The sequence below is a fragment of the Oncorhynchus kisutch genome, linkage group LG15 (genome assembly GCF_002021735.2).
Source record: "Oncorhynchus kisutch isolate 150728-3 linkage group LG15, Okis_V2, whole genome shotgun sequence".
NCBI classification, from domain to species: Eukaryota; Metazoa; Chordata; class Actinopteri; order Salmoniformes; family Salmonidae; genus Oncorhynchus; species Oncorhynchus kisutch.
Window position 1 is genome coordinate 84882306 of NC_034188.2, and position 23891 is coordinate 84906196.

The 23891-nt window shown below is 46.1% G+C and overlaps 1 protein-coding gene across 1 annotated transcript in view; it reads right to left on the bottom strand.

The window, feature by feature from the left end:
- LOC109877891 (voltage-gated potassium channel subunit beta-1-like) overlaps positions 1-23891 on the bottom strand; it is a 195759-nt gene that overhangs the window by 94237 nt on the left and 77631 nt on the right. The window contains exon 2 of the mRNA XM_031791448.1: positions 5887-5930. Within this exon, the coding sequence (XP_031647308.1) occupies positions 5887-5930 (44 nt within the window). The remainder of the gene's footprint in view (positions 1-5886; positions 5931-23891) is intronic.

The following is a 23891-nucleotide window of genomic DNA, read 5'->3' on the forward strand; positions in this document are numbered from 1 at the left end:
TAAACTCAGTTTTTCACAATTCCTGACATTTAATCCTAGTAAAAATTCCCTGTTTTAGGTCAGTTAGGATCACCACTTTATTTTAATAATGTGAAATGTCAGAATAATAGTAGAGAGAATGATTAATTTCAGCTTTTATTTCTTTCATCACATTCCCAGTGGGTCAGAAGTTTACATACACTCAATTAGTATTTGGTAGCATTGCCTTTAAATTGTTTAACTTGGGTCAAACCTTTTGGGTAGCCTTCCACAAGCTTCCCACAATAATTTGGGTGAATTTTAGGCCTTTCCTCCTGACAGAGCTGGTGTAACTGAGTCAGGTTTGTAGGCCTCCTTGCTCGCATACGCTTTTTCAGTTCTGCCCACAAATGTTCTATAGGATTGAGGTCAGGACTTTGTGATGGCCACTCCAATACCTTGACTTTGTTGTCTTTAAGCCAGACACAACTTTGGAAGTATGCTTGGGGTCATTGTCCATTTGGAAGACCCATTTCTGACCAAGCTTTAACTTCCTGACTGATGTCTTGAGATGTTGATTCAATATATCCACATAATTTTCCAGCCTCATGATGCCATCGATTTTATGAAGTGCACCAGTCGCTCCTGCAGTAAAGCACCCCCACAACATGATGCTGCCACCCCTGTGCTTCACGGTTGGGATGGTGTTCTTCGGCTTGCTAGCCTCCCCCTTCTTCCTCCAAACATAACGATGGTCATTATGGCCAAACAGTTCTATTTTTGTTTCATCAGACCAGAGGACATTTCTCCAAAAAGTACGATCTTTGTCCCCATGTGCAGTTGCAAACTGTAGTCTGGCTTTTTTATGACGGTTTTGGAGCAGTGGCTTCTTCCTTGCTGAGCGGCCTTTCGGGTTATGTCGATATAGGACTCGTTTTACTGTGGATACAGATACTGTTGTACCTGTTTCCTCCTTCAAAAGGTCCTTTGCTGTTGTTCTGGGATTGATTTGCACTTTTCGCACCAAAGTACGTTCATCTCTAGGAGACAGAACGCGTCTCCTTCCTGAGCGGTATGACGGCTGCGTGGTCCCATGGTGTTTATACTTGCGTGCTATTGTTTGTACAGATGAATGTCGTACCTCCAGGCATTTGGAAATTGCTCCCTATGGTTTGAAACAGACTTGTGGAGGTCTACATTTTTTTTCTGTGGTCTTGGCTGATTTCTTTAGATTTTCCCATGATGTCAAGCAAAGAGGCACTGAGTTTGAAGGTAGGCATTGAAATATATCCACAGGTACACCTCCAATTGACTCAAATTATGCCAGAAGCTTCTAAAGCCATGACATAATTTTCTGGAATTTTCCATGCTGTTTAAAGGCACAGTCAACTTAGTGTATGTAAACGTTTCACCCTCTGTATTTGTGATACAGTGAATTATAAGTGAAATAATCTGTCTGTAAACATTTGTTGTAAAATGACTTGTCTTGCACAAAGTAGATGTCCTAACCGACTTGCCAAAACTATAGTTTGTTAACAAGAAATATGTGGAGAGGTAGAAAAACGAGTTTTAATGACTCCAACCTAAGTGTATGTAAACTAGTTTCAATGACTCCAACCTCAGTGTATGTAAACTAGTTTGAATGACTCCAACCTCAGTGTATGTAAACTAGTTTTAATGACTCCAACCTCAGTGTATGTAAACTAGTTTTAATGACTCCAACCTAAGTGAATGTAAACTAGTTTTAATGACTCCAACTAAGTGTATGTAAACTAGTTTTAATGACTCCAACCTAAGTGTATGTAAACTAGTTTTAATGACTCCAACCTAAGTGAATGTAAACTAGTTTTAATGACTCTGTAACGGCGTTCTTCGTTTGTTGAGAGAGAGTCGGACCGAAATGCAGCGTGGTGGTTACTCATGTCTTTAATGAAAAAAGTGACGATACATGAAATAACTAAATAAATACAACAACAACAAACGGAACGTGAAACTTATTACAGCCTATCTGGTGAACACTACACAGAGACAGGAACAATCACCCACGAAAGACAAAGCGAAACTCAGGCTACCTAAATACGGTTCCCAATCAGAGGCAACGAGAATCACCTGACTGCTGATTGAGAACCGCCTCAGGCAGCCAAGCCTATACAACACCCCTAATCAGCCGCGATCCCAAATACTACAACCCAATACGAAATACAATAACATAAACCCCTGTCACACCCTGGCCTGACCAAATATATAACGAAAACACAAAATACAATGACCAAGGCGTGACAGAACCCCACCCCCCCAAGGTGCGGACTCCCGGACGCACCTCAAAACCATAGGGAGGGTCCGGGTGGGCGTCTGTCCATGGTGGCGGCTCCGGCTCGGGACGTGGACCCCACTCCATAAATGTCATAGTTCCTCCCCATCGCGTCCTGGGATAATCCACCCTCGCCGCCGACCATGGCCTAATAGTCCTCACCCAGAACCCCACAGAACTGAGGAGCAGCTCGTGACTGAGGGGCATCTCGGGACTGAGGGACAGCTCGGGACTAAGGGGCAGCTCGGGACTGAGGGGCAGCTCGGGACTGAGGGGCAGCTCGGGACAGGGGCAGCTCGGGACTGAGGGGCAGCTCGGGACTGAGGGGCAGCCCGGAACTGAGGGGCAGCCCGGAACTGAGGGGCAGCCCGGAACTGAGGGGCAGCCCGGAACTGAGGGGCAGCCCGGAACAGAGGGGAAGCCCGGAACAGAGGGGAAGCCCAGTACTGAGAGGAAGCCCAGTACTGAGAGGAAGCCCAGTACTGAGATGAAGCTCAGGTAGGTAGTAGGCTCCGGTAGATCCTGGCTGGCTGACGGATCTGGAAGATTCAGGTTGACTAGCAGATCTGGAAGATTCTGGTTGACTAGCAGATTTGGAAGATTCTGGTTAACTGGCGGATCTAGCTGCTCTATGCAGACTGACAGCTCTGACTGCTCCATGCAGGCTGACAGCTCCTTGCAGACTGGCAGCTCTTTGCAGACTGACAGCTCTGACTGCTCCATGCAGGCTGACAGCTCCTTGCAGACTGGCAGCTCTTTGCAGACTGACAGCTCTGACTGCTCCATGCAGGCTGACAGCTCCTTGCAGACTGACAGCTCCTTGCAGACTGACAGCTCCCTGCAGACTGACAGCTCCCTGCAGACTGATAGCTCCCTGCAGACTGACAGCTCTGACTGCTCCATGCAGGCTGACAGCTCCTTGCAGACTGGCAGCTCCTTGCAGACTGGCAGCTCCTTGCAGACTGACAGCTCCCTGCAGACTGGCAGCTCCTTGCAGACTGGCAGCTCCTTGCAGACTGGCAGCTCCTTGCAGACTGACATCTCTGGCTGCTTCATGCAGACTGACAGCTCTGACTGCTCCATGCAGGCTGACAGCTCCTTGCAGACTGGCAGCTCCTTGCAGACTGGCAGCTCCTTGCAGACTGACAGCTCCCTGCAGACTGGCAGCTCCTTGCAGACTGACAGCTCTGACTGCTCCATGCAGGCTGACAGCTCCTTGCAGACTGACAGCTCCTTGCAGACTGACAGCTCTGACTGCTCCATGCAGGCTGACAGCTCCTTGCAGACTGACAGCTCCTTGCAGACTGACAGCTCCCTGCAGACTGGCAGCTCCTTGCAGACTGACAGCTCTGACTGCTCCATGCAGGCTGACAGCTCCTTGCAGACTGACAGCTCCTTGCAGACTGACAGCTCCTTGCAGACTGGCAGCTCCTTGCAGACTGACAGCTCCTTGCAGACTGACAGCTCCCTGCAGACTGGCAGCTCCTTGCAGACTGACAGCTCTGACTGCTCCATGCAGGCTGACAGCTCCTTGCAGACTGACAGCTCCTTGCAGACTGACAGCACCCTGCAGACTGGCAGCTCAGGCTGCTTCAAACAGGCAGGAGGCTCCGGCAGCGCAGGAGAGGAGGAAAACGCTGGCTGCGCTGAACAGGCAGGAGGCTCCGGCAGCGCAGGAGAGGAGGAAAACGCTGGCTGTGCTGAACAGGCGGGAGACTCCGACAGAGCAGGAGAGGCGAGGCGCACTGTAGGCCTGATGCGTGGTGCGGGCACTGGTGATACTGGAGCGAGGACACGCACAGGAAGCGTGGTGCGGGGAGCTGCTACCGGAGGACTGGTGTGTGGAGGTGGCACAGGATGTGCAAGGCTAGGGATGTGCACAGGAGGCCTGGTGCGTGAGGCTGGCACCAACTTCACCAGCCGACTAACACGCACCTCAGGACGAGTATGGAGCGCTAACTCAGGTGCCATCAAATCCCCGACACGATCCGTCGGACGAATATGATATCTATAGCACCAAGCTAGCAACTCCCTCATTACTCTCCACTCCACTTTCCCCATTAACTCCTTCACAGTCTCATCTTCGCTCACCTCTAACACCGGCTCTGGTTCTGGTCTCCTCCTTGGCTCCTCACGATAAACAAGGAGAGTTGGCTCAGGTCCATCTCCTGACTCAGCCACTCTCCCTCTGAGCCCCCCCCCCCAATAATTTTTTGGGGGTGACTCTCGAGTTTCGCTCTGCGCCGCCGTGTTTCTCCAACTCCATTCGCCTATAGCCTTCTTCGCACTGTTCTAGCGAATCCCATGCGGGCTCCTGCACTCTCTCTGGGTCGGCCGCCCACCTGTCAATTTCTTCCCACGTCGTATACTCCATGCCATTGCTGTCCATAACGTCCTCCTTTCGCTTTTCCTGCCTGTTACCACGCCACTCGGTCTGTATGTGGTGGGTGATTCTGTAACGGCGTTCTTCGTTTGTTGAGAGAGAGTCGGACCGAAATGCAGCGTGGTGGTTACTCATGTCTTTAATGAAAAAAGTGACGATACATGAAATAACTAAATAAATACAACAACAACAAACGGAACGTGAAACTTATTACAGCCTATCTGGTGAACACTACACAGAGACAGGAACAATCACCCACGAAAGACAAAGCGAAACTCAGGCTACCTAAATACGGTTCCCAATCAGAGGCAACGAGAATCACCTGACTGCTGATTGAGAACCGCCTCAGGCAGCCAAGCCTATACAACACCCATAATCAGCCGCGATCCCAAATACTACAACCCAATACGAAATACAATAACATAAACCCCTGTCACACCCTGGCCTGACCAAATATATAATGAAAACACAAAATACAATGACCAAGGCGTGACAGACTCCAACCTAAGTGAATGTAAACTAGTTTTAATGACTCCAACCTCAGTGTATGTAAACTAGTTTTAATGACTCCAATCTAAGTGAATGTAAACTAGTTTTAATGACTCCAACCTAAGTGTATGTAAACTAGTTTTAATGACTCCAACCTCAGTGTATGTAAACTAGTTTTAATGACTCCAACCTCAGTGTATTTAAACTAGTTTTAATGACTCCAACCTAAGTGTATGTAAACTAGTTTTAATGACTCCAACCTAAGTGTATGTAAACTAGTTTTAATGACTCCAACTAAGTGTATGTAAACTAGTTTTAATGACTCCAACTAAGTGAATGTGAACTAGTTTTAATGACTCCAACCTAAGTGTATGTAAACTAGTTTTAATGACTCCAACTAAGTGTATGTAAACTAGTTTTAATGAGTCCAATCTAAGTGAATGTAAACTAGTTTTAATGACTCCAACTAAGTGAATGTAAACTTGCGACTTCAACTGTAGTTCCTCAAATACAAAAGCTGCCTGAAAAGTTCTGCCTTTATTTCTTAAACAGCACAGCTGCTCTTCCACTTCTTCCACCTATGAGATGAGCCCAAAAGGTGTAGGAGGAAGTTGTACGTGTACCAGTTTTCTATTCCTCCCATTGTGGCTAAAGGTAATATTTGTGGAAGGTAAGCTGATCCCAGATCTGTGCCATAGTGCAACTCAGAGCAGGTGATGGGTTCTAAAAAGGTGAATGTTCTTACCCAGTCCCAAGCACGACACTCTAAGTCCAGATTTCCCCAGGTTCCTGAGGAGAGAAACATACAGCTGTTAGTCAATGTTGTTAACGAATCAACTCAGATCAAGATAGAAGGGCAGCTGGCTCTGTGTGTTTGGTGTGTGTGTATTGTTTGTGTGTGTGATGGTCAAGATTAGTCAAAAGTTCAATTATCACACTAACCCCCAGGAAACATAGGCAGGGAGAGAGATTGGGAAGAGAAGGTAAGGGAAAGGGGGATACCTAGACAGTTGTACAGCTGAAATGTTTCTTCTGCATTTAACCCAACCCCTCTGAATCAGAGAGTTGCTACCATATGATGGGCTGCCATAATCGGTTACTGGCCCAATGCTCTAAACACTAGGTTACCTGCCGCCCCTAGGGAGAGAGAGATTGGGGAGCAGAGGGAGGGAGGGAGGGAGGGAGGGAGGGAGGGAGGGAGAGATTGGGGAGCAGAGGGAGGGAGGGAGGGATTGGGAAGCAGAGGGAGGGAGGGAGGGAGGGAGGGAGGGAGGGAGGGAGGGAGGGAGGGAGGGAGGGAGGGAGGGAGGGAGGGAGGGAGGGAGGGAGAGATTGGGGAGCAGAGGGAGGGAGAGAGGGAGGGAGGGAGGGAGAGAGAGATTGGGGAGCAGAGGGAGGGAGAGAGGGAGGGAGGGAGAGAGAGATTGGGGAGCAGAGGGAGGGAGAGAGGGAGGGAGGGAGGGATTGGGAAGCTGAGGGAAGGAGAGAGGGAGGTAGGGAGAGAGAGATTGGGGAGCAGAGGGAGGGAGAGAGGGAGGGAGGGAGGGATTGGGAAGCAGAGGGAAGGAGAGAGGGAGGGAGGGAGAGAGAGATTGGGGAGCAGAGGGAGGGAGGGAGAGAGAGATTGGGGAGCAGAGGGAGGGAGAGAGGGAGGGAGGGATTGGGAAGCAGAGGGAAGGAGAGAGGGAGGGAGGGATTGGGAAGAAGAGGGAAGGAGGGAGAGAGGATGGATGGAGGGAGGGAGAGAGTGATTGGGAAGCAGAGGTTGGAAGGGAGGGAGGGAGAGATTGGGAAGCAGAGGTTGGAAGGGAGGGAGGGAGGGAGCGAGGGCGTGAGGGAGGGAGGGAGGGGAGAGAGATTGGGAAGCAGAGGTAGGGAGGGAGAGAGAGATTGGGAAGCAGAGGTAGGGAGGGAGTGAGGGAGGGAGGGATGGATGGAGGGAGGAGGGAGAGAGAGATTGGGAAGCAGAGGTAGGGAGGGAGGGAGGGAGGGAGGGAGGGAGGGAGGGAGGGAGGGAGGGAGGGAGGGAGGGAGGGAGGGAGGGAGGGAGGGAGAGATTGGGAAGCAGAGGTTGGAAGGGAGGGAGGGAGGGTTGGAGTGATTAGGAAACAGTGGTAGGGAGGAAGTGAGGGAGTGAGAGATTTGGAAGCAGAGGTAGAGAGGGAGGGAGTGAGGGAGAGAGTGATTGGGAAACAGAGGTAGGGGGGAGTGAGAGATTTGGAAGCAGAGGTAGGGAGGGAGTGAGGGAGGGAGTGATTGGCAGTGATGTGGGACTGTATGTATTCCTGAGCGACACGTTGCTAATTCTGACTGAGCCAGACCGACAGACAGAGTTAGATCTCAGTCACATTACATCCTGAGTGAGACAGACAGACAGACCGACAGACAGACCGACAGACAGAGTTAGATCTCAGTCACATTACATCCTGAGTGAGACAGACAGACAGACGGACAGAGTTAGATCTCAGTCACATTACATCCTGAGTGAGACAGACAGACAGACAGACAGAGTTAGATCTCAGTCACATTACATCCTGAGTGAGACAGACAGACAGAGTTAGACATAATGACGTCTCCTCTCACACAGTGCTGCCAAACGCCTGACACTTTATCCTTGACTACATGGTTATTTCATTCAAACAGATCCAGAGAAATGAAAATATGTGTCCGGAAATAAGTCAACAAGCTTAGGTTCACTTCAGATGAGTACACAGGACAGAGAGGTGGAGGGGGGTTGGGAGATTTCATTGGGAATAATAGTTAGAACACCTAATTGGCTCTGTAATCATTTCATTATGCACACAGGTGTGGTATGGGAACACTGTTGGTTGGACCCAGTGTGTGTGTGTGTGTGTGTGTGTGTGTGTGTGTGTGTGTGTGTGTGTGTGTGTGTGTGTGTGTGTGTGTGTGTGTGTGTGTGTGTGTGTGTGTGTGTGTGTGTGTGTGTGTGTGTGTGTGTGTGTGGCCAAGTGACAGCTGGCTAATGGTGGTAGAACCAGCCATAGTTTGATTAGACCCTTAACAGCAAGAACCAGAAAAACAGAGTGTTGTCTGTCTGTCTGGCCAACAGGAAGTGATGTCCTCTAATCAGTGTGTGTCTCTCCTCTGGTTTTGTGTCATGTTGTGTAACGGCCGACAGGCTGACGCTGAGTTATCCTGACGTTCTGTGACATTGCCCATCAGATGGAAATCTCCCTGCTTTATACCCACTCCAACCAGGCAGAGACCTGTAGAACGCGCCTGTGACCAATAACAGAGCAGTAGAAGCCTGCCATGACCAATCACTGACTGATGGAATCAATCAGGCCTCAGTTCTGGTTTCAGACCTGTCATGTCAACTTCCTGACAAGCCGTATACACGGGGCTGACAGGTGAATGACACATGACTAAATAGAAAAGAACAAGCATTTTTTAAATATTTTCATTTGACCTTTATTTTACTAGGCGAGCCAGTTAAGAACAAATTCTTATTTTCAATGACTGCCTAGGAACAGTGGGTTAACTGCCTTGTTCAGGGACAGAACGACATATTTTTTTTAGCTTGTCAGCTCAGGGTCAGCTCCAGACACACACTACAACTCATCAGGCACTCATTATCTAGTAGCACAGTTTGACCTGGACACTGCTTTACAATGTGTTAGGTCTTCACCTTCTGCAGCAGTCTAGAACAGTTTGACCTTCTTTTCCAATGACACTGTAACACAATGAAGAAATGGACACAAGGTAAGAGTGACACGGTCTCTGGCATGAAAACACTGTAATCACAGGCCTCACAACCTTGGCCTCACAACCTTGGCCTCACAACCTTGGCCCCACAACCTTGGCCCCACAACCTTGACCTCACAACCTTGGCCTCACAACCTTGACCTCACAACCTTGGCCTCACAACCTTGGCCCCACAAACTTGGCCTCACAACCTTGGCCCCACAACCTTGACCTCACAACCTTGACCTCACAACCTTGGCCTCACAACCTTGGCCCCACAACCTAATTAGGTTGTTCACCCATAAAATTGTAATTTCATTCCATGTTTGTGATATGATAGACAATAGAGAGAATAATAGTCCAAACCCCTTATGTCTCTAAAAAAAAAAGTACAAAAAAGTATTTAGTCAGCTACCAATTGTGCAAATACTTATTTTCCACTATAATTTGCAAATAAATTCATTCAAAATCCTACAATGTGATTATCTGGATTTCTTTTTCTCATTTTATCTGTCATAGTGGAAGTGTACCTATGATAAAAATTACAGGCCTCTCTCATCTTTTTAAGTGGGAGAACTTGCAAAATTGGTGGCTGACTAAATACTTTTTTCCCCCAATTTATTCAGATTAGTTAGCGAATAGAATGTCATTACGGCCTTGGTCAAAAAGTGGTCGCTGCTCAATAGAACTCCGTCACTGCTCCATGGGCAGAACGGAGCTGACTTCCAACTTCAACTGGCAAGCTAGCTAGTGTCGTAACACTGAACCAAAATATAAACGCTATCTGCAGCAATTTCAAAGATTTTACTTGAGTTACAGTTCATACAAGGAAATCAATCAATTGAAATTCATTCTTTAGGCCCGAATCTATGGATTTCACATGACTGGGAATAAAGAAATGCATCTGTTGATAACAGACACCTTAAAAAAAGGTAGGGGCGTGGATCAGTAAACCTGTCAGTATCTGGTGTGACGACCTCATGCAGCACAACACATCTCCTTCACATAGAGTTGATCAGGCTGTTGATTGTGGCCTGTGCAATGTTGTCACTTGCTGGATATTGGCGGGAACTGGAACACGCTGTCGTACAGGTCGATCCAGAGCCTCCCGAACATGCTCAACGGGTGACAGGTCTGGTGAGTATACAGGCCATGAAAGAACTGGGATATTTTCAGCTTCCAGGAATTGTGTACAGATCCTTGCGACATGGGGCCAAGCATCAGCAAACCACTCGCTCACACGACGCCATACACACTGTCTGCTATCTGTCCGGTACAATTGAAACGAGGATTTGTCCCTGAAGAGCACACTTCTCCAGCGTGACAGTGACCATCGAAGGTGAGCATTTGCCCACTGAAGTCGGTTATGATGACAAACTGCGGTCAGGTCAAGACCCTGGTGAGGACGACGAGCACACAGATGAGCTTCCCTGAGACGTTTTCTGACACTCTGTGCAGAAATTATTTGGTTGTCCAAACCCACAGTTTTATCAGCTGTCCAGGTGGCTCATCAGAGACCATCCCGCAAGTGAAGAAGCTGGATGTGGAGGTCCTGGGCTGGTGTGGTTACACATGGTCTGCGGTTGTGAGGCAGGTTGGACCTACTGCCAAATTCTCTAAAATGACATTGGAGGTGGCTTATGGTAGAGAAATCAACATAAAATTCTGGTAACAGCTCTGGTGGACATTCCTGCATTCAGCATTCCAATTGCACGATCCCTCAAAACTTGACACATCTGTGCGATTGTGTTGTGTGACAAAACTGCACATTTCAGAGTGGCCTATTATTGTCCCCAGCACAAGGTGCACCTGTGTAATGATCATGCTGTTTAATCAGCTTCTTAATATGACACACCTGTCAGGTGGATGGATTATCTTGGCAAAGGAGAAATTTGCGCACACAATGAGAGAAATACGCTTTTTGTGCATATGGAACATTTCTGGGATCTTTTATTTCAGCTCATGAAACATGGGACCAACACTTTACATGTTGCGTTTATATTTTTGTTCAGTATAAATATAATCAGTAGAATACAAAACAAAATGGAGCCCATATATATATGTATATATATATATATATATATACAGTGCCTTGCGAAAGTATTCGGCCCCCTTGAACTTTGCGACCTTTTGCCACATTTCAGGCTTCAAACATAAAGATACAAAACTGTATTTTTTTGTGAAAAATCAACAACAAGTGGGACACAATCATGAAGTGGAACGACATTTATTGGATATTTCAAACTTTTTTAACAAATCAAAAACTGAAAAATTGGGCGTAAGAGGTAAGAGGTTTTAGGTTGTAGTTATTATAGGAATTATAGGACTATTTCTCTCTATACCATTTGTATTTCATATACCTTTGACTATTGGATGTTCTTATAGGCACTTTAGTATTGCCAGTGTAACAGTATGGCTTCCGTGCCTCTCCTCGCCCCTACCTGGGCTCGAACCAGGAACACATCGACAACAGCCACACTCGAAGCAGCGTTACCCATCGCTCCACAAAAGCCGCGGCCTCTGCAAGGGGAATAACTACTCCAAGTCTCAGAGCGAGTGACGTTTGAAACGCTATTAGCGCGCACCCAGCTAACTAGCTAGCCATTTTACATTGGTTACACCAGCCATTAGGCTTGAAGTCATAAACAGCGCTGTGCTTATGAAGAGCTTCTGGCAAAACACACGAAAGTGGCATCACTTTAATAGTATACTACATGTGAGAGGTTATAGACCTATAGTCAGTGTCCAGATTTCAGTTACTATTCCATTTTACCAATGTGAACTTCAATTAGGAAAATTGTGTTTATTCATAGATACAGGGATACTCATGAGCTGCTATCTGGAATGCTGTGCTTTTTATTTATCTGTTACTTTACCAGGTAAGTTGACTGAGAACACGTTCTCATTTACAGCAACGACCTGGGGAATAGTTACAGGGGAGAGGAGGGGGATGAATGAGCCAATCATAAACTGGGGATTATTAGGTGACTGTGATGGTTTGAGGGGCAGATTGGGAATTTAGCCAGGACACCAGGGTTAACACCCCTACTCATACGATAAGTGCCATGGGATCTGACTCTTTTCTGGATGTTGACTAGCTAGCGGGTATCGTCCTAATTCTTCTCTGCATACATTGTTTGGGATTTTGAGTTGTACACAAAGTAGTTTTTTTAATGAATTCTGCATGCAGAGTCTCAATTTGGTGTTTGTCCCATTTTGTGAATTATTGGTTGGTGAGTGGACCCCAGACCTCACAACCAGATAGGGTAATGGATTTTATAACAGACTGAACTTCTCTGACTTAGCAAGAACCTGATTGGGATGTTGAGTTTTATGTTCCTTTTGATGGTGTAGAAGGCCCTTCTTGTCTCTCAGATCGTTCACAGCCTTGTTGTGGAAGTTACCTATGGTGTTGATGTTTACCTGTGGTGTTGATGTCTGAGGTAGTTATAGTTCTTTGTGTGCTCTAGGGCAATGGTGTCTAGATATAATTTGTATTTGTGGTCCTGGCAACTGGACCTTTATTGGAACACAATTATTTTTGTCTTACTGAGATTCACTGTCAGGACCCAGGTCTCACAGAATACGGGCAGAAGATCTAGGTGCTGCTGTAGGCCCTTCTTGGTTGGGGACAGATCTAGGTGCTCTTGTAGGCCCTTCTTGGTTGGGGACAGAAGCACCAGATTATCTGCAAACAGTAGACATTTGATTTCCGAATCCAGTAGGGTGAGGCCGGGTGTTGTAGATTGTTCTAGTGCCCTCGCAAATTCTCTCCCTCGCTCTCTCTTTCAGCCATCACCTATCCCATAAATCACATCCTCTATCGCCTTCCCATCTATCCCGTCATCCATTCACTGTCTCATTAAACTCTTACTGCACCCAATTCTATCACAAGTTATTCACCTCTTATCTCACTCCATCAGTCTACCTGTCAATCACTTCTCTGACTCCATCAGTCTACCTGTCGATGACTTCTCTGACTCCATCAGTCTACCTGTCGATGACTTCTCTGACTCCATCAGTCTACCTGTCGATGACTTCTCTGACTCCATCAGTCTACCTGTCGATGACTTCTCTGATTCCATCAGTCTACCTGTCGTTCACCTCTTCTCTGACTCCATTAGTCTACCTGCCGATGACTTCTCTGACTCCATCAGTCTACCCGTCGATGACTTCTCTAACTCCATCAGTCTACCTGTCGATGACTTCTCTGACTCCATCAGTCTACCTGTCGTTCACCTCTTCTCTGACTCCATCAGTCTACCTGTCGATGACTTCTCTGACTCCATCAGTCTACCTGTCGTTCAGCCTCAAGTCAACAAGTCTTTACAGAGCTGTGGTACGTGCTCTCAAAATACACACATAGAAATGAGAGAGAGACGGAGAGAGAGAGAGAGATCCTCTGATATGGGGTGTTCAGTCACTGGACCTATATTAGATTTACCACAGTGGTGTAGTAATGACCTTCTTTCCCCAGGAGATAAGAGCTCTCTGAAATGGAAAATGTCAGTCTCAGTGTTCTGTGCCAATGCTCAATCTCTGTTATTAATGTGTGTGTGTGAGTGTTTGTGTACACACGTGTGTGTGTGTGCCCATGTGTGTGTTTGTTTGAGTGCGTGTTTGCGTGCATGTGGAAGCATCACTTTAAGCCAAGGAGCAATCTCTGGCTGGCATCTTACAGGGTCTGTATAAGGGAGTAAAACATACCCTCCCTGTGTATACGGGTCATAAAAACATCTGTACACCAGAGATCCAGCCAAGCTAATAACACCTATATAGAACCCAGCTCTCTCTTTCATTTGATACTCATACTGTGGAGGAGGGGGTGTAGGTGTGTGAGAGAGAGAACAGATTTACGTTGACACATTCCTCTGCTCTCTCATTTCAGATGGATCACAACTCTCAACACCTGCCACTGTTTGCCATGGCAAGAAACAGTGAATATTATATGAAATATAGAATATAGAATATGGAATATAGAATATAGAATATGGAATATAGAATATATCATATGGAATGTGGAATATAGAATATGGAATATACAATATGCAGTATACAATATGGAATATAGAATATATTATATGGAATATACAATATGCAGTATACAATATGGAATATAGAATATATTATATGGAATATACAATATGCAGTATACAATATGGAATATAGAATATATTATATGGAATATACAATATGCAGTATACAATATGGAATATAGAATATATTATATGGAATATAGAATATAGAATATACAATACGGAATATGCAATATACAATATGGAATATAGAATGTATTATATGGAATATAGAATATATTATATGGAATTTGGAATATAGAATATACAATATGGAATATAGAATGTATTATATGGAATATAGAATATACAATACGGAATATAGAATGTATTATTTGGAATATAGAATATACAATACAGAAAATACAATATATCATATGGAATATAGAATGTATTATATGGAATATGGGATATAGATTATATGTAAACAACCTGCATTTACAGCTGTTCTCTGAGACACATAATGACAAAAACACACAATTTCTCTCTCTCTCTCTCTCTCTCTCTCTCTCTCTCTCTCTCTCTCTCTCTCTCTCTCTCTCTCTCTCTCTCTCTCTCTCTCTCTCTCTCTCTCTCTCTCTCTCTCTCTCTCTCTCTCTCTCTCTCTCTCTCTCTCTCTCTCTCTCTCTCTCTCTCTCTCTCTCTCTCTCTCTCTCTCTCTCTCTCTCTCTCTCTCTCTCTCTCTCTCTCTCTCTCTCTCTCTCTCTCTCTCTCTCTCTCTCTCATAAACACACACATCCGTAGACACACACTGAATGTATGACCCCATTTCTCACCTACAGTACAGTCTGTGTGTGGGCACTTCTGTAAATGTGTAATTTCAGCAGCAATGAAACATGAACGGTGACTGCTTCATAAAACTGCCTCTTTACTGTAACTATGCTTAATACCCAAGGCGATATCCATCTTCCTGTTTTAACAGCGGCCCAGGCCCAGACACAGAATCAATTGTCCTCCCATTGTGGATAGGGTATTTTAATAGAACCCCAATCTTTCCACCTCCATGTTCTCTATGGGATAATTAGGCACTAGGCTGAACAATGTTAGTGATCCGCTTAAACAGTCTGATGGATGACCATGGTGTTTGGCAGGGAGACAATACCTCTCCCGCAGATATCTTAGGCTCTTGGCAGCGTATGCTCTCTAGAAATGCTGGTTCTGTATATTTCCGCTTTGTAATTACAGTAGTCAACTTGTGAAAATCAATGTAGCTCTACTCTCTACGGAACAACAGTTATAACTCTTTACTGTCTACGGAACAACAGTTATAACTCTTTACTGTCTACGGAACAACAGTTATAGCTCTTTACTGTCTATGGAACAACAGTTAGAACTCTTTACTGTCTATGGAACAACAGTTAGAACTCTTTACTGTCTATGGAACAACAGTTAGAACTCTTTACTGTCTATGGAACAACAGTTAGAACTCTTTACTGTCTACGGAACAACAGTTAGAACTCTTTACTGTCTATGGAACAACAGTTAGAACTCTTTACTGTCTATGGAACAACAGTTAGAACTCTTTACTGTCTACGGAACAACAGTTATAACTCTTTACTGTCTACGGAACAACAGTTAGAACTCTTTACTGTCTACGGAACAACAGCTCCATATATTTCTGAAAGTCCATCTGGACCAAGAGACAAAACAAACAAACATACTCGGAATCGTCTCTGAGCCTTCAGCTCTACAGAGATAACCCATTCCATTCTCACAGTGTTACAGAGATAACTCATTCCATTCTCACAGTGTTACAGAGATAACTCATTCCATTCTCACAGTGTTACAGAGATAACTCATTCCATTCTCACAGTGTTACACAGATAACCCATTCCATTCTCACAGTGTTACAGAGATAACTCATTCCATTCTCACAGTGTTACAGAGATAACCCATTCCATTATCTCAGTGTTACACAGATAACCCATTCCATTCTCACAGTGTTACAGAGATAACCCATTCCATTATCTCAGTGTTACACAGATAACCCATTCCATTCTCACAGTGTTACAGAGATAACTCATTCCATTCTCACAGTGTTACAGAGATAACTCATTCCATTCTCACAGTGTTACAGAGATAACCCATTCCATTCTCACAGTGTTACAGAGATAACCCATTCCATTCCATTCTCACAGTGTTACACAGATAACCCATTCCATTCTCACAGTGTTACAGAGATACCCCATTCCATTCTCACAGTGTTACAGAGATAACCCATTCCATTCTCACAGTGTTACACAGATAACCCATTCCATTCTCACAGTGTTACACAGATCCCATTCCATTCTCACAGTGTTACAGAGATAACCCATTCCATTCCATTCTCACAGTGTTACACAGATAACCCATTCCATTCTCACAGTGTTACACAGATAACCCATTCCATTCTCACAGTGTTACACAGATAACCCATTCCATTCTCACAGTGTTACACAGATAACCCATTACATTCTCACAGTGTTACACAGATAACCCATTACATTCTCACAGTGTTATATAAGGTTGTGCAAATGGTATGACCAAATGTCCACATATACTCAGGTTGACCAGGGTTATCATGTCTCTTGTCTGACGCGGGCCAGGCAATCCTCCTCGCTCACCCTTACGACCCCAGGTAGATAGGAGGAGCCATAGGAACAACCCCAGTTAGAATAGGAGGAGCCACAGGCACAACCCCAGTTAGAATAGGAGGAGCCACAGGCACAACCCCAGATAAACAGGAGGAGCCACAGGCAGAACCCCAGTTAGAATAGGAGGAGCCACAGGCACAACCCCAGTTAGAATAGGAGGAGCCACAGGCACAACCCCAGATAAACAGGAGGAGCCACAGGCACAACCCCAGATAAACAGGAGGAGCCACAGGCACAACCCCAGTTAGAATAGGAGGAGCCACAGGCACAACCCCAGTTAGAATAGGAGGAGCCACAGGCACAACCCCAGTTAGAATAGGAGGAGCCACAGGCACAACCCCAGTTAGAATAGGAGGAGCCACAGGCAGAACCCCAGTTAGAATAGGAGGAGCCACAGGCACAACCCCAGTTAGAATAGGAGGAGCCACAGGCACAACCCCAGTTAGAATAGGAGGAGCCACAGGCAGAACCCCAGTTAGAATAGGAGGAGCCACAGGCACAACCCCAGATAAACAGGAGAAGCCACAGGCACAACCCCAGTTAGAATAGGAGGAGCCACAGGCACAACCCCAGATAAACAGGAGGAGCCACAGTCACAACCCCAGTTAGAATATGAGGAGCCACAGGCACAACCCCAGATAAACAGGAGGAGCCACAGGCACAACCCCAGATAAACAGGAGAAGCCACAGGCACAACCCCAGTTAGAATAGGAGGAGCCACAGGCACAACCCCAGATAAACAGGAGGAGCCACAGTCACACCTTCTTTATCTGAAGGCAGATAAAGAAGAAGACAGTCTTAAAGTACCTGTCATGCTTCTTGTTTTGTTTGTTGTTCTGTTTGTTGTTTTGTTTGTTTTATTTGCCTGTTTACCTCTTTGTTCTTGGTGAATGTCACTCTAGAGGAGGAGTGACTGTCTGAGTCGCCCATCGTTCACAACCACTATGACAACAGAGAAGGCATCCGGGCCTCGTTTCCCAGTTGAACAGTAAAGCCGTACGATAATCCTACGAGAGGCTTCGTTATTTACGAGCCAACTTTTTAAGAATGTTTCCCAAACCGTAGAGAGAAGGTTCTCTAAGTGCGTCGTCAGATCATATGCTGATACTGATGGGATCGACAGAAAAACAACGTGGGTCTCAGATCAACTCTCTCCATTCAAATCGTACCTTTAGCATTAGAATGATTCCAACGATACTGACGACGGATCAGCTGTTAGAGAGACATTCCTGACTATGGCTGCAACTACTGAGGTGTCTTATTCCTGCATACTCTACAGTAATGCACAAAATCAAGATTCGGCACGTCATTGTACAGATGTTCACAGCATTCTCTGTACTAGGGTTACATTTGTTTGATCTTCGTTGAGAGAGACTTTCTGGTTTTTATTTGATATTGTTCTTGATTTAAGCTGCTGTGGTAGAACCTAAAATATTCTATTGCAATTTATTCATGAAATATATTAAGGCAAACGTTTACAAACAAAAAGCCTATAATTAGAATAATACAATTCATTTAAAATGAACATTAAATGTATTCCAATGTGATTGAAAAAAAAGATATAGGCCAAAAGTAGCGAAGATATTGGCAACGTTATACACTACTCAAAAAAATAAAGGGAACACTAAAATAACACATCCTAGATCTGAATGAATGAAATATTCTTATTAAATACTTTTTTCTTTACATAGTTGAATGTGCTGACAATAAAATCACACAAGGTCTGGATTTGGAGTTAACTTGGTTCTGAAGTTATCAGCAGTCACAGTCAGACAGATAGACCTCTTGATTCTGCGTTTAGCAGAGACCTTCTGTGTATAAAGTGAAACTCAAGGGGGAAAAAAGGCATCAAATGTCTGGCTCTGGTCTGAGGCAGTCTCTAAATAACGAGCGTTTTCAAGTACAACTTTAATAACAATTGTTTTGGGAAACATCTCGGCTGCTAGATATACATGGTAAGATGGTTCTAATGATGATCTCAACGCTACGAATGCTCTGGGAAATGAGGCCTTGTTCACTGGACAGACATGTAGGCTGTGTACAGGCACTAGATTGTTGATCTGGGGACTGAGTGTGGGACTGGGGGCTGAGTGTGGGACTGGAGGCTGAGTGTGGAACTGGAGGCTGAGTGTGGGACTGGGGGCTGAGTGTGGGACTGGAGGCTGAGTGTGGGACTGGAGGCTGAGTGTGGGACTGAAGGCTGAGTGTGGGACTGGAGGCTGAGTGTGGGACTGGGAACTGAGTGTGGGACTGGGAGACTGAGTGTGGGACTGGGGGCTGAGTGTGGGACTGGGGACTGAAGACTGAGTGTGGGACTGGGGACTGAGTGTGGGACTGGGAGACTGAGTGTGGGACTGGGAGACTGAGTGTGGGACTGGGAGACTGAGTGTGGGACCGGGGACTGAAGACTGAGTGTGGGACTGGGAGACTGAGTGTGGGACTGGGGGCTGAGTGTGGGACTGGGGCCTGAGTGTGGGACTGGGGACTGAGTGTGGGACTGGGAGACTGAGTGTGGGACCGGGGACTGAGTGTGGGACTGGGAGACTGAGTGTGGGACTGGGGACTGAGTGTGGGACTGGGGACCGAGTGTGGGACCGGAGATTGAGTGTGGGACCGGAGACTGAGTGTGGGACCGGGGACTGAGTGTGGGACTGGAGCCTGAGTGTGGGACTGGGAGACTGAGTGTGGGACTGGGAGACTGAGTGTGGGACCGGGGACTGAAGACTGAGTGAGGGACCGGGGACTGAGTGTGGGACTGGGAGACTGAGTGTGGGACTGGGGACTGAGTGTGGGACTGGGGCTGAGTGTGGGACTGGGGGCTGAGTGTGGGACCGGGGACTGAGTATGGGACCGGGGACTGAGTGTGGGACTGGGAGACTGAGTGTGGGACTGGAGACTGAGTGTGGGACCGGGGGCTGAGTGTGGGACTGGGAGACTGAGTGTGGGACTGGGGGCTGAGTGTGGGACTGGGAGACTGAGTGTGGGACTGGGGGCTGAGTGTGGGACTGGGGGCTGAGTGTGGGGCTGGGAGACTGAGTGTGGGACTGGGGACTGAGTGTGGGACTGGAGACTGAGTGTGGGACCGGGGACTGAGTGTGGGACTGGAGACTGAGTGTGGGACCGGAGGCTGAGTGTGGGACTGGGGACTGAGTGTGGGACCGGAGGCTGAGTGTGGGACCGGGGACTGAGTGTGGGACTGGGAGACTGAGTGTGGGACCAGAGGCTGAGTGTGGGACCGGAGGCTGAGTGTGTGTGTTGAGAGAATGCAGACAGATTGAGACAGCAGCCGTTACAGAAGGATTTGCTGACATAGTTTATTTTTTAAAGAGGAAAGTAAAGAGGCAAGCAGAGGCAACAAGGACTAAAATAGGACTCAGCACAATTATCCATCCAAATTCCACATTCAAAATAACATGTGCTGATGCATTCAACATTTCCATGGAGACTTGCTCGGTTGCATTGAGTTCTAGAATCAAATCAAATTGTATTTGTCACATGCTCCGATTACAAGAGGTGTAGACATTACCTTGAAATGCTTATATACAATAACTTTTACAACAATGCAGAGTAAAAAATATATATATATAAAAAGAAATATTAACACTGTAATATAATAATAGTGAGACTATATACAAGGAGTACCGTTACCGAGTCAATATGTTGCTTCAATATGCATTTGAGTGTGTTGCCCAGTATGTGTGTGTGTGTATTGCCCAGTATGTGTGTGTGTGTGTTGCCCAGTATGTGTGTGTGTGTGTTGCCCAGTATGCGTGTGTGTGTGTGGCATCAGTGTGTGTGTGTGTGTATGTGTAGCGTCAATATGCATATATGTGTGTGTGTGGCGTCAATATGCATGTGTGTGTGTGTGTGTGGCGTCAATATGCATGTGTGTGTGTGTGTGGGGTCAATATGCATGCTTGTGTGTGTGTGTGGCGTCAATATGCATGTGTGTGTGTGTGGGTGGCGTCAATATGCATGCTTGTGTGTGTGTGGAATCAATATGCATGCTTGTGTGTGTGTGTGGCGTCAATATGCATGTGTGTGTGTGTGTGTGGCATCAATATGCATGCTTGTGTGTGTGTGGAATCAATATGCATGCTTGTGTGTGTGTGTGGCGTCAATATGCATGTGTGTGTGTGTGTGGCATCAACATGCATGCTTGTGTGTGTGTGTGGCATCTATATGCATTTGTGTGTGTGTGGCGTCAATATGCATGCTTGTGTGTGTGTGTGGCGTCAATATGCATGCTTGTGTGTGTGTGGCGTCAATATGTATGTGTGTGTGTGTGTGTGGCGTCAATATGCATGCTTGTGTGTGTGGCGTCAAAATGCATGCTTGTGTGTGTGTGGCGTCAATATGTATGTGTGTGTGTGGCGTCAATATGCATGCTTGTGTGTGTGTGTGGCGTCAATATGCATGCGTGTGTGTGTGGCGTCAATATGCATGCTTGTGTGTGTGTGTGGCGTCAATATGCATGTGTGTGTGTCTGTGGCGTCAATATGCATGTGTGTGTGTGTGGCGTCAATATGCATGTGTGTGTGTGTGTGGCGTCAATATGCATGCGTATGTGTGTGTGTGTGTGTGTGTGTGTGTTTGGCGTCAATATGCATGTGTATGTGTGTGTGTGTGTGTGTGTGTGTGTGTGTGTGTGTGTGTGTGTGACGTCAATATGCATGTGTATGTGTGTGTGTGTGTGTGTGTTTGGCATCAATATGCATGTGTGTGTGTGTGTGTGTGTGTGTTTGGCGTCAATATGCATGTGTGTGTGTAGCGTCAATATCCATGTGTGTGTGTGTGTGTGTGGCATCAATATGCATGTGTGTGTGTGTGTGTGGCGTCAATATGCATGTGTGTGTGTGTGTGTTTGGCGTCAATATGCATGTGTGTGTGTGTGTGTGTGTTTGGCGTCAATATGCATGTGTGTGTGTGTGTGTGTGTGTGTGTGGCATCAATATGCATGTGTGTGTGTGTGTGGCGTCAATATGCATGTGTGTGTGTGTGTGTGTGTGTGGGGTCAATAGGCATGTGTGTGTGTGTGTGTGTGGCATCAATATGCATGTGTGTGTTTGTGTGTGTGCTGTCAATATGCATATATGTGTGTGTGTGGCATCAATATGCATGTGTGTGTTTGTGTGTGTGTGGTGTGGTGTCAATATGCATGGAGGTGTGGAACTAACTGAGGTGTGGAACTAACTGAGGTGTGCAACTAACTGAGTTGTGGAACTAACTGGATGTGTGGAACTAACTGGATGTGTGGAACTAACTGGATGTGTGGAACTAACTGGATGTGTGGAACTAACTGGATGTGTGGAACTAACTGGATGTGTGGAACTAACTGGATGTGTGGAACTAACTGGATGTGTGGAACTAACTGGATGTGTGGAACTAACTGGATGTGTGGAACTAACTGGATGTGTGGAACTAACTGGATGTGTGGAACTAACTGGATGTGTGGAACTAACATTCTGTATATTTTCTTGGTGCTGTTTTGACAGCAGCTCTTTGAGAGAAGACACACAGACTATTTATATTTTCTAAGAGAAAGACTGCCTTCCTGTCTTTGTCTATCATCCGCTAGGCTTAGATGATGCACATACACTTGCTTATACGCGGTCACACACACACAGGGGTGTAGAGTACTTCATAAAAAATACTTTAAAGTACTCTTTAGGTCGTTTAAAGTACTCCTTAGGTCGTTTAAAGTACTCCTTAGGTCGTTTAAAGTACTCTTTAGGTCGTTTAAAGTACTCTTTAGGTCGTTTAAAGTACTCCTTAGGTCGTTTAAAGTACTCCTTAGGTCGTTTAAAGTACTCCTTAGGTCGTTTAAAGTACTCTTTAGGTCGTTTAAAGTACTCCTTAGGTCGTTTAAAGTACTCCTTAGGTCGTTTAAAGTACTCCTTAGGTCGTTTAAAGTACTCTTTAGGTCGTTTAAAGTACTCTTTAGGTCGTTTAAAGTACTCCTTAGGTCGTTTAAAGTACTCCTTAGGTCGTTTTTTGAGGTATCTGTACTTTACTTTACTTTAAAAAAAATGTTGTACCCTTTACTCCATCCATTTCCCTCACACCCAATGGTGCATGTTCGATTTTGAATGCTTTTGAATGCAGGAAAATGGTCCAATTCACACACTTACAGTGTCAAGAAAACATCTTTAGTCATCCCTACTGCCTCTGATCTGGTGGACTCACTAAACACACGTGCTTCATCTTCTCATCAACTAAACTAATCTATCTATTCTGGACCCCCTGGCTGTCACTGGACACACTGCACTCAGTGTCACTCCTAAACTGCTGGACTCAGTGTCACTCCTAAACTGCTGCACTCAGTGTCACTCCTAAACCACTGGACTCAGTGTCACTCCTAAACCACTGGACTCAGTGTCACTCCTAAACTGCTGGACTCAGTGTCACTCCTAAACTGCTGGACTCAGTGTCACTCCTAAAACACTGGACTCAGTGTCACTCCTAAACCACTGGACTCAGTGTCACTCCTAAACCACTGGACTCAGTGTCACTCCTAAACTGCTGGACTCAGTGTCACTCCTAAACCACTGGACTCAGTGTCACTCCTAAACCACTGGACTCAGTGTCAATCCTAAACTGCTGGACTCAGTGTCACTCCTAAAACACTGGACTCAGTGTCACTCCTAAACTGCTGGACTCAGTGTCACTCCTAAATTGCTGGACTCAGTGTCACTCCTAAACCACTGGACTCAGTGTCACTCCTAAACCACTGGACTCAGTGTCACTCCTAAACTGCTGGACTCAGTGTCACTCCTAAACTGCTGGACTCAGTGTCACTCCTAAACTGCTGGACTCAGTGTCACTCCTAAAACACTGGACTCAGTGTCACTCCTAAACTGCTGGACTCAGTGTCACTCCTAAACTGCTGGACTCAGTGTCACTCCTAAACCACTGGACTCAGTGTCACTCCTAAACCACTGGACTCAGTGTCACTCCTAAAACACTGGACTCAGTGTCACTCCTAAACTGCTGGACTCAGTGTCACTCCTAAACTGCTGGACTCAGTGTCACTCCTAAATTGCTGGACTCAGTGTCACTCCTAAACCACTGGACTCAGTGTCACTCCTAAACCACTGGACTCAGTGTCACTCCTAAACTGCTGGACTCAGTGTCACTCCTAAACTGCTGGACTCAGTGTCACTCCTAAACTGCTGGACTCAGTGTCACTCCTAAAACACTGGACTCAGTGTCACTCCTAAACTGCTGGACTCAGTGTCACTCCTAAACTGCTGGACTCAGTGTCACTCCTAAACCACTGGACTCAGTGTCACTCCTAAACCACTGGACTCAGTGTCACTCCTAAAACACTGGACTCA